The sequence below is a fragment of the Ambystoma mexicanum genome, chromosome 5q (genome assembly GCF_040938575.1).
Source record: "Ambystoma mexicanum isolate Mex_15411 chromosome 5q, UKY_AmexF1_1, whole genome shotgun sequence".
Classification (NCBI taxonomy): Eukaryota; Metazoa; Chordata; class Amphibia; order Caudata; family Ambystomatidae; genus Ambystoma; species Ambystoma mexicanum.
The window spans coordinates 841923432-841935477 of NC_090933.1; the positions used below are offsets into that span (position 1 = coordinate 841923432).

The 12046-nt window shown below is 42.4% G+C and overlaps 1 protein-coding gene across 3 annotated transcripts in view; it reads right to left on the bottom strand.

Annotated features, from left to right (window-relative positions):
* Window positions 1–2599: 2599 nt before the first annotated feature.
* LOC138497707 (membrane-spanning 4-domains subfamily A member 4D-like) overlaps window positions 2600–12046 on the bottom strand; it is a 780628-nt gene continuing 771181 nt past the window's right edge. For all 3 annotated transcript variants that reach the window (XM_069621331.1, XM_069621330.1, XM_069621332.1), the window contains one exon: window positions 2600–3286. In XM_069621331.1, the coding sequence (XP_069477432.1) occupies window positions 3032–3286 (255 nt within the window). In that variant the 3' untranslated portion in view covers window positions 2600–3031. The remainder of the gene's footprint in view (window positions 3287–12046) is intronic.

A 12046-nucleotide genomic window follows, 5' to 3' on the forward strand; every position in this document is an offset into this window, starting at 1 on the left:
TTGGCAGCACCGGTGCCCTGGCAACCTGAGGTGTTTTCGATGGTGGTGCACGGCGGGCCTTGGGTTGGCCCATCGAGGTTGAAGGGCGGTTGGCCTCATCCCAGGCCCTCTTCCGGGTGTGGTTTGGTGTGGGGTTGAGGCCTGGGCATCGCTGTCATGGTCTGAGCCTGTGGGGGTCAAAGAGAGGGACGGCATGAGTGATGTTTTGAAAGGCATCATACATACATTTGTACAATTGATCATCCACACAATCGAGGGTAATAGGCATTTGAGTTTGGATGATCACGTTGTTTGATACATGGGTGGGTGATGCAGGCATACGTCGGGGTCACTCATGTTGGGCAAGACCTATGGTATGTGACATGCATATTTGTTTGGGCCTGCATGCAGTGTGATTTATGGCATTTACATTTTGTATGGTATGTGTCAGGTACGGCATTGCTTTGATGCAGGCATCTGCATGTGTCTGTGATACGTCCGACAACTTTGCTGGGTGTGTGTGTGTGTGTGTGTGTGTGTTGGGCCATGGCTTGCCTCTTTGGACAGACCTATTAGTTGACTTTCATCAGACTCTGCATTACAGTGTTTTCTTAGGACACTCACCTCCATCCCCCGATGTTGTGGCGCCACACTCCATGTCTCCAACATCTTCTATGCCCTCAATGCCAATCAGGCTGGCACAGATGTCCTCCCATCGGGACAGCTCGATGGGGGAGCTGGCTCCTCCGCCTGTTGCCATTGCCTGGCTCCTGTTGGCTGAGAGCATGTTCCGTACTCGCAGCCGCAAGTCGTCCCACCGCTTCCTGCAGTCTTTTATGGTGCGTGGGGTGTTCCCGACCGCACTCACTTTCTGCGACACAAGTGCCCAGATCTCATTTTTGCAAATGATGGCCTCCCTCTTCATGCTCTGGGCGAACACAATGTCAGCATGTTCCTGCAGGGTCCCAGCTAGCATGTCCAACTCGTCCTCATTGAAGCGCTCCTTGCGGTGGCGGAAGGCGCCCTCCTTAATAGCCTTTGGCATTGTGGTGTGTTGGAGGATGGGTTTCCACGAACAGCAGTGTCCCACAGGTCCTGTGTGCTGAGGATGGCAATGGATTGTGTTTTTAAAGATGGCCGCCGTGCTCCTTCCCGTTCCTGTGCGATGATGCTACTCCCGCTTCCGCTTATTTACTCTGACCCTTGTTAGAGGTGGCCCCTAATGCCGCATTAGTTCATGCCGGTAGTGCAATCTGCGCTATGCATGATGCCGCTAAGGGCATTTTTCTTGCCTTTAACGGCATGGCGGTAATGCCCTTACCGGCATGGCGCAAAGCTCGTGCCCGCGGAGTCGTAATAGCCCTCTATTAGTGGGCTCTTGACTACACAGACACGCTATTTGCGCCATGCCGGTAAGGACAGTTACTTACCTCCAACCTCGGAATGACCCCCTTAGTATGTAACTATATAATATGCACTCTATGTCACTAATTGAAAGTTTCTGATTTATAAACAAACTAGCTGTATCCAATGCATCAGACACCAATCTAATGCTACCCTTCTCTCTTGTATTCACTCTCACTCTCTGTGCTCCTTTTCTCTCTCCCTCTCTTTGTCCCATTCTATCTTCTGTTTTCTTTTACTGTGGGAAAGAGTTTCGATGTCAGGTGTGCCACTGCAAGACCCAACCCAGCTGTTGCTGACAGATGCACGAGGAAACCAGATATCTTTAGTGGGGTCAGGGGTGTGGTGCTTTGTGCTAAATGGACTATGCAAAAAAGGGAAATGATATCATTGTATTGACATTGCTGTCTGGGCCTTTTTAAAAAAGTTGAAATGTTCATTTCTAATGATCACTTCAAGCATATATTTTAATCGTAATAACAATGGCGACTTAGTAAACAGAGTAAAACATCAAAACTTATAATAACTATATGTGATATTTTGTGATAGAAGGTTACCATTCCATGATGGATAATCTGTCATTTCTTTGAAATATGTCTGTTCAAAAAGGCAAGCTGACAAGTACCACCACTGAAGGTTCCAACCTACATTGCATAAAATCAAAGAGCATTTTGGGAACATACAAATTAAATTGGATCTTTATATTTGGCAAATATGCCTGCGGTACCAGGGTTCCATTATTTGAAACACAAAATGCACACTGGGCTTGGTGCTCACGTCATTCTTCCCAACACTAACATTGTAATGTTTGCAACATTTAACCATATATAAGGATTTTGAGAGTCTGAGGATGGGGTGATTATACACGTCAGTCACTTTATTGGGATCCAGTAGCCCTGCCAAGATTGCGTTCTCGCCCTGCACACACGTTTGCTGGGTATCTGGTAAGCTGGTGACGAAGCCTGTGCAGATGATTGGTCCCCAATGCACAAACATCCTGACAGAATTATGTGTACAGGAGCATTGTCTTTTTTGTAACTCTGTTGGTCAGTTTCTGTTATGTACAATGAATACCTGTGTGAATTAAGACCTGCACTTCTATACTTTTATTTCTTTTTTTAATGTTTTAAACCCGGTATCTTCACAGTACCATACAATCAATTTCAAGTATATTTCAATAGCATAACATGGTGATTAACAAACATTATCAAACATCTCCAAAGAATATACTTTTATTTAAACGTGAGACAAGAGAACAACCATAGCTTAGCTCAGCCAAGATGATGCAGGTATTTTAATTAAATTCTAGTTACCTCACCCATAAATCCCAACTTTCCCTTTGGGATAGTATTTCTCTTATTTAAATCCCTGCATCAAGGATTTTGTTAATGTGTTAAATAATGAAAAATTATAAACTTTGTTTTGGTACCCTTAATTGTTTTTCAGACAAAAGGCAATGTACTTAAAGCAAATCATTTAATGGAAGAGCAAGGGATAGTCTCCCGCATCATTCAAGAAGAATCTTGGGTAATTATTGAAGTGTCATACATATGTGCTTTGCAAATCAATCATCATTTATATAAAGCATTCCTTTTGTTAGCAGTTAGCATCACATTTCCATGTCTAGGCATGGTTAATTCCCCTCAGTTCAGGGAAAATGAGCAACATCGTTCACATTCTTGTAGTATGATGGTGGTGTTTCTGCCATTGGTGTTGGTGCCGTTGCCGCCTGTGGTGCATTTGGAAACCCTTGTGCCATTGGCAAGTTGTAAGATGGTGGCACGTCGAGTCGCGCTGGCACTCCTTGTGCTGCATTCATACCTTGGCCAAGTAGTATCCCTGCATTCTGGGTTGGATGGAACCTTGGGTCCTGGGAGTTGGCATACTGCACTGCAATCATGGGCTACAAAAATTGGGAGTATTGTTAGTTTGTTTTGATAGTCATTAACAGGTGTACTAGATTGGCCTGAAAACTGATAACAGAAACTGAAAGATAAGAGACTGGCAAATTGAACTATGTTGATGAAAGCAACACAATGCAAAGCGTATGCAGTTAATGTCTGCCCATTCATCATTCCATACCTCAAGCACATGTCATTTAGAGGAGAGGAACGGGATGTGTTTCTTATCATGCATCTCGAGTCACATCTATTACAGGTGTATTCCAATGTAACAGTGTGGGGAGGGGGCTAGGTGAATAAAGCATATTTTACCTTAAACCAACTAAGATGTGGAAGAAGACTGCAGACGGGTTCATGAAATTAAACAGGGGCAACAGAAGGTCAGGGGCTGTGCTGAAGACAAACACATATATTCTGAGATTCCTGCAACCTGCAAAGGGAGCAGGCACGATCCACACATCGTTAATGTCCTTCAAACCTGCAGATGATTTAGCAGAATCCTAATTTCCAGCCGGCGACTTTTCCAGAGGGTAGCTGCAAAGGATGAACGCTTGGCTTCCCACTCTCACACATTTGGATTTGGGGACATAGTTGGAGGATTTTTTTTGAAGAGTTAAAGAACGGGTCCACAGGGAGATAAACTGAGGCTCCTAATAATCACCAGCCAAGCCAATGCAATGCTCTTGGGCTGACGTGGCTTTAGTAACTTAAACTTACTTTTCAAAGTCAATTAACATAAACATTACCAAAGCAGAGTCAGAAGCACGTCAAGAATAATTGAGTTTATTGACCCAGTGTTAAAGCGAAATACAGCTGTATGTAACCTTTCAAAACGTTTTAATTGTCGTACCTGCAAAGAAGATGCATTTGAACAGATATGCTAAAATATTGCATTAACTTACAAAATATAGAACAGTTTTCCTGATTTTAACCATGACAATTCTGAAAGACATAGCAAGTATTAGGCCCCAAGGTAACCTATAATAAGACCAGGGTTCATATTGCAAAAATCAGTACAAGTGCAACTGTGGACGGTATCAGAACAAGGACAACAATTGTGCTACTGCAAACAAATATATATTTTTTGTGATATTGTTTATTAAAAATAAACTCGCAATTTTATAACATAGTATACAAAAAAAGAAGATAACATCAAGAACAATTATGAATACTAAAACCTCATGTAACATCATAAACAAGTAAAACACATTTTAGTGTAACTTTCAAACAGGGATTGGTCTAGTGCTAATACTGTTTTATATTAGCAATAAGGCAGGAATTGCCTTGGAACAACACACGCATTAAAAGAATACCTTTATAACAAGCACAATTTTTGCCCTAGTGCATATACCATGCAAAAATGTACTTTCACAGTGTATAGGTTCAGTAAAATGCCCCATGATGTTCACGAATGCCCTTTGCAGACAATAGGCCAGTGTTATTTACTGGGAACACCATAGCATAGGGAAAGAAAACTAACAGCACGTCGGAACGTGTGACTGTGAAACCCCATAAAGGCTGGCTGGCTACGTACAAGTATTTTTATATACAGGAGGTGTGTGGGCTGGGTTCCATCAGCTTCAAAGTTCCTGTTTGGCGTTAGGTTACCAGTAGTGGGCTTCCATGACATAGAGGCAATCCTAGTGCTGAAAGGGACACAGTGCATGACAGGTAAAACAGTTTATTGCAGATTGGTCAGGGAAGAATACAAAATGGGGGCTCTGAAGGATGCTGCGACTGTTTGCTGCGGCTGCAACCTCATCTTTTGCTTCCTGGATTCCGGACCTGTGCAGAGTATTTCTACTATTGCCTTTCTAAAGGCGCATCATCCTGCATATACTCGCTACCTTAAGCGAAGCGCAGTGGAGTGCTGCGAGTGCGTTTGCTGGCGAGCCGGACGGCCCTCCGCTAAAGAGGCAAATCAAAATCTTTCAGTTCTACCTCTACTGGTAACCGCGGCTCCAAAGCAACACGCAAGTTACATCTGAGCCCTTCTGCACTTCACCTGCTCTGGAGCAGTTTTGGAAAGCCCAATCACTGGGTAAGTGGAAATGTTTTTTAAATCGCTCCGACAACCAGCGAGCAACGTCAGTTACTTTAGTAGCTCTGCACTCAACAAACTATTAATTTGGATGAAGAAAGCGTTATGGTCGCAAACAGTTCAACTTTGCTGGAAGTTTCCACTATGCCCAGGCATCTGGTTGAAGATTCTTGTAATCAGAACCTGAGTACACATTTTCAACTACTACAACGAGACGAACAATATGTGAACTGGCAGGAGGCAAACATCTATCGCGGAGTCTTGATGCATTGAACAATCTTCGGGATAAAACAGGATTAACATTAGAAAGCCAACCTGATGCAGGAGAGGATTTGGAACCTCCCGCGAATGAGAATGCACCTCGCGAAAAGCCTCGGGACCTCTGGGGCATTATGAACAAACTGAAGGTGGGCAAACCCACCACAATCCGATGACCCTAGCAACATTCATTTTGATCCATCCAGTGAAAGCACAAATATTAGAGAGAAATCTCCCGTCTCACAGCGGACCCAGAAAGGAAGTTTACTGATTTCCCACAGGAAACCACCTTGAAAGCGCGAAGCTTAGTCTTGAACTCCCTAGTTAACGTGTTTGATTCTTTGAAAAATGAGGTACACATCTACTCTAGCATTCTTATGCAACTCTCTAAGGAAGTAGGGAGCTGTGAATCCTCCTTGGTAGCTCTAACAACAGTGCTCAATGTTCAAATAAAAAATCTGATAGACTTATTGTATGCATTCAGTTAAGATCATACAAACGGACTTAATGAGCTAAAAAAGGAACTCAACACACAAAAAGGCCAGAATGAAAACACATGTAAGGACATAAAAAAAACACCTTTGAACTTCCAGAAATCGAACAATAACATACAGTAAACTACTGTGGTGGATATGAATTAATCCATTTATGGGGACAGCACATCACTCTCAGCAACTGGCACAAATGGTGGATGATCAAGAACTGGACCAAACCGAAACTGATAGATCTCAGAACAACAGGTCTTCCCATCCTCCTACATTCGCAAATTATGATGTGGAGAAATTGACAGAGGCTTTGGTCCTAGCACCACTGAACCAAGATAAATCTGAAGTACAGCCCACTATAAAAAATCATCAACTGAGGGAAAAAAAAAAGATAAAAAGGACATAAGAAAAATCTGAAGATATCAGACGAAGATAAGGATAACCCAACCAAACCTTGTGAAAATTAAAGCAGAATAAGCAAAGGAAATCAAGTAAAAACACATTTTTCAAAGTTCGGAACAAAATCTCTATCCGATTGCCGTCCAGCCAAAAGTAGTGCTGCACATACATCTGACAGCTCAGCAGCTCAGGCGAAGAAAAAGAAAAATAGTTGTAGCGACGACTCCTCTGAGTGTATAGAAGTGAAATCAACTACACCTCAACAAGCTGAATCGATGCTGAAGATCAGTACTGGCTGCCAAACAGGAGAATGGCTGACAATTCCGCAAAAGGCACTATGCATGGTGCCAATTTTTCTACAAGAAACCCCAAAAAAACGGTATAAGCAATGAAGAAACTGGGCACATTGAAAACAGTAAGTCTCAATCTTCTACAACCTCAGAAGCCTCTGAGGTCTAAACTTCAGTCAACCAGGATCGATGTGAGCCGATAAGTGTTCCAAATTCGATTTCGTCTCAACAGCTTGCTCTAAATAAATGATATGGTTAAGACAATCTCCTCAATTAACAGGACACAAAGCCCTAAATCGAACAGATTGGCTCATACAAAAAAACTGCCAGATTTATATCCGTTTGCGAGCAAAGACTTTGGGCCTCATTACGAGTTTGGCGGTAGCCAAGGAGCTATTAGCTCCATGGCTGCCTCCAAACCAGGCTCCTTTCCCGGGTTCCTGCAATGAGGAATAACCGGGTCATTCCAACATAGGAGGACCCGGTAATTCCTCCTTGAAGGAACCCATCCCCATTTGAGCCCCCATAGGGCTCAATGGGAATGGAGGTATTAACGGGCAGATTACATCTGGCCCGTTATTACCTCCCTCTTCCCATTGCGGGACCCGGAAAAGACGTCTGGTTTTACCAGACACCTGATCCGGGTCCCGCGAAGGGAACCTCATAATACGTGCTCCCGGAATGAAGGGGGCCGGTCCCGTACCAGCCGGGAGCGCAAGGGTCGTAATGAGGCCCATTGACCGGATTTCCTTTTCACATGAAAATTGTTCTTACATAGTGGAACTTATCCTGCAGTCAAGCAATGGAAGGAATGCCTTATTAGTGTGTGCTGATGAGCTGAGAAATGTGAACATAGAACTATACGAGACTACCTTCCACATTTCCAACATCTCTGATGAACGTTCGTGACAGAAGAGGCAAAATTCGAAGCAACAAAAATCAGCCACAGGATAAGATCATAATTCCAAAAGACCTGGAATCGAAAAAATGACACTAAAACCATATCGTCCAACAAGAAATCAAAATTCTGGGTTCTCCTTCCAGACATTCTGTATGAAGTGCTACAAAGGCTCAATGCAAATGAAGACCTGCTGTAGGGAAGACTAAAAAAAGCCGACCTCTCAATCCTAAATTGGAACACAAGAGGTCCCTCTTCCTTAAAAGATATCGACACGAGCAAGATGATCTTCAAAGAAAAAGATTGCATCTTTCTTCAAGAAACGTGGCTCATGCACAATGTATAACTGGACGGCGTTACAACAATAAATCAACTCGCCACCTGTCCTAATAGAGGCAGACCGTATGGGGATCTGTTAATAGCTGCAATAATACAGCACAAGATATTAACTGCATAAGTCAAGATATTCCAGGAATTTTGGTCATTGGGTGCGTAATCAAATGGGGGGAAACTGAAAGAGGTTTTATTCTAATAAACACACACTTGAATGCATCAATTAAGAACATCCTGCCAGTTCTTGAAGATCTGTCGTTAATCATGACTGAAATATATATCTCTCATAATGATGATCTCATCATAATGTGAGGTGACTTTAATGCATATTGTTCCCCTGCTGTAAGACAGAGAAAAACTAAAGACTAATAAGATCAATGGAGAATTGTGGGACTCTTGGTTCTCTGACTGGAATGGGATGATTCTGAATGAGAATGTGAGTAATGAAGTGGTCCCAGTAGCCACATGGTCAAATGGAACGGCTATGTCGACTATTGATTACATAATTGTGTCAATATAATTCATCATTACTGCTTCCAATTCGATGTGGTATACATGAAACATAGGGATCACAGATCACTGCAGGCACAGTTTACGATCGATAGCTTCTCTCCTGACACTTTGTACTCGAATCATCTTCAAATATTTGGTCAAGGGCATCAGGCAGTGAGTTGTGTGAAAGAACTCAATTCAAAATTAAGCAACATATTAGAATCTGGCCATGAAGCAGCAATAAATCACCTAAGTGCTCCCAGTAGCTATGTTGAATTCCTCTAGGGTTTTGGCTTCTCCCAAGCCAAAAATAAATCTAAATTCAAGTCCAACCACATAATTTCGATGAGGCTACTTACATTAAAAAAAACTGCTCAAAAGAAACGTTCGAGCACGAAGAGTCTTGGAACGAAAACAAAAATAACTTAGCAATAGTTACTGTCACGCATGCAGAGACTAACGCAAAATGTTCACGATGGCCAAACAATGCTAAAAGCTCTTCTTCCTACACAAGTTAGAAACTTCTGGCTAATAATTAACGACCAAACAAGGAATGCAACAACCATGGCCTATCGCTGGTCACTTGTGTTTAAAGTATTTCCGAGAAACCTCCCAAACATCAATACTCACACTACCCCACTAGTAGGGACATTACCACTTGATCACTTAATATATATAAAAATGACAGTCTATAATTATAAAATCTTCAAGATCCAAAGCTGCCTCATGGAAACAAGCAATTGTTATACCGATTTATAAAAAGGGAGATAGAAAGGATCCATGTAACTACCGCCCAATAGCCTCTTGGATTGCGACAGCAAAATCTTCTCAGGGTTAGTGCTTTAAGACCTTGTGAAGTGGGTTGATAGCAAAAACATTCTTGCTAAACAACAGACCGGCTTCCGGCAAGGCCCATCTACCATACTTAATGGCCTAATCCTCTCTACATTAAAAGATCAAAGCTCCCGATCTAAATCAAATCCTACATATATTGCATTCATTGACCTTACTAAAGCCTTCGACCTGGTGAACAGAGACAAATTGTGGTCCAAATTAAGATGCAGGAGTATTCCTAAGGGTCTGCTTGCAATCATAGTTGCCCTCCATCAACATACAACTTTTCGTGTTAGATTGAGGTGCGCTTCCTGTGAGAGTGGTTGCTGCAAGTGGTGACTGTTCGGCTGTAGGATCCCCCCTGCTATTCTGTGAATTTTCTTTAATATCATTTGGAGCCAACTTGGGCTAAGCCCCACTCACTGAACCCAGAATTCCATATAATCAAGAAGCTGCACGCTTCCTGCGAGTGGTGTTCAGCTGGAGGATCCCCCTGCTATTCTGTGAACGTTCTTTAATCTCATCATTTGGAGCAAACTTGGTACAAACTTTACAAGAAACGCTTGAAATGGACTATGCATATGAAGTTGTGAATCTCTATTTTACATATAGACTCCAATTACGCTGTTTCTATACTTGCAGGGCTAAGCCGCACCCACTCAACCCACAATTCCATATAATCAAGAAGCAGCACACGTCCTGCGCGGGCATGTCCTGAGAGAGTGGTTCCTGTGAGTGGTGACTGTTCGGCTGTTCAGCTGTACAGCCGGGCATCCCCTCACAGTTATCTACGCAGCTGCTAGAGTTTCTATCAGCAGCTTTGTGCTTCCCCCCGATATAACAAAAGATCTTGATAAAGTGAAGGCGAAGCACCGCCTGTGTCTGTGCCTGTGGTTGTAGCTTTGCCATGTACACATTGTGAAATGATATGCCGGCGGAAATTGTAAACACAGAGAATTCCGTGTACTTGCCTCTTCAAACTTGCAGACAGCTGAAGCAAGTTTCCTCACGTCTGCAGATGCCAAAAACAATGTACAAGTCCAAGGGAGTAACTCCCTCCAAATCGGTTGGAACTGATATAAGGCGACTGCGGTCTCCCACCAGAACCTTTTCCTCTGTGCGACTCGGCGTATCTAAACTGTTTTCAACCGGCGTAAAGAAGACTGTATATGAGATTTATAGAGGTGTGAACTCTAAGCAATTTATGTATGCAACTGATGAAGACATTTTAGCTTGCAACACGCAAACAAGTCAAGCGGTTACATGTTTTCAAAGCCTTTCATCCGCTTGCCTAGCGACGTGTAATAATCAGCGTGCAAAGCTAGCAAATCATATCATAATTCAACCTCTTATTCATGCAAAAGGAAGTCTGAATGTCCCAAAACTCTACTCACAGGCAGCGATTGGTTCTATCCGGCTAAATTGTAGTGTCTTACCCACACAAGAAATCTTGGATTTACAGACAGAGGCTTTTGAAGCAAATGCTGATGGTAATGATTTGCCCATTTGTCAAAAAGATCCAAGTGGTAAAGACCGGAATGTGATTAATGTCCCTGATCAAGACAAACTTATTGTACTGCCGAGAAATGGGGAAGTGTTTTCAGAGAAAGAGAATAATGTGAATGTTGTGGCACAAGGAAATTTCATTGTGTCGCAGGATATGCAAATCTTAGATCAAACCTCTAATGGAACACAGATCGAATGTGAAACTCCAATAGAGAGGAGATTTTGTGGGAGGTAGCCCCTGCAGTGGTAAGATAATGGGAAATAAGGACCATCCTCATGATGAGGATACTTTCCCCATTGTCATGGCAAATGGGGAAGCACTAGTTAATGACATCTTGATACCGGAAACTCAAAAAAGTAATGAAAAGGTGATTGACAAATTAGTATTGTCTCTATTATGCAGATCAACATTAACGTCTCTGATCTTCATGCCTAGATCGGGCGCTCCCACTCAACTGCCTCATCAGGAGTCAAATGTCAGACCGATGACCAGACCATCATTTGGGTTTAAACTTAATAATATCCCTGCCATTGAGCTCAGCAGCTATGAACACAGCAATTTTTAGTTTCACAAAAAAGTATGGACATATGGGAAATAAACTTGACCAAAACACTGATGGTATGAGTTCATTTCATAATAATTTTGATCAAATATTTGCGGAGAATAACCATATTAAAATGACAATGCTTAACATCAAAAAAGAAATAGGCAGAGAAATTCTAACTTTAAAAAATCATTGTGAATGCAAACATTATCTGCAAACATCTAAGGTAGCAAAGGTGGTTGGTCCGACATATGGCCATGCGTGCTCGATGGGTACTTAGACGAATATTCAAATTCAAACAGATACAGCTATGGCTGCTGATATAATAGTTCAATCACTACATGTACAAGAGGACGTTGTGGAGATGGTAGAAGGCCCCACACCACAACTTGTAGATGATACCAGTGTGATTGAAATTGATTACAGCGGTCCAATGGATAAGGACCAAATATATGATATGTTTAACCAACGCAAGAAAGGGGCTAAAAAGGGTAGCTTCAAATTAATGAAGAAAACGAAAAATCAGAGGGTTCAGAAACATTTTAATCAGACAGCAGGGAAACGCAAATTTATAAAGGCCCTGACCACACCCCAGAAAAACAAGAGGCAGAAAGAACGCAACCTCAATAGAGGATGGAATTAGACCGCAAATTAGATAGAGAGATCGAAGCGGAGTCAATA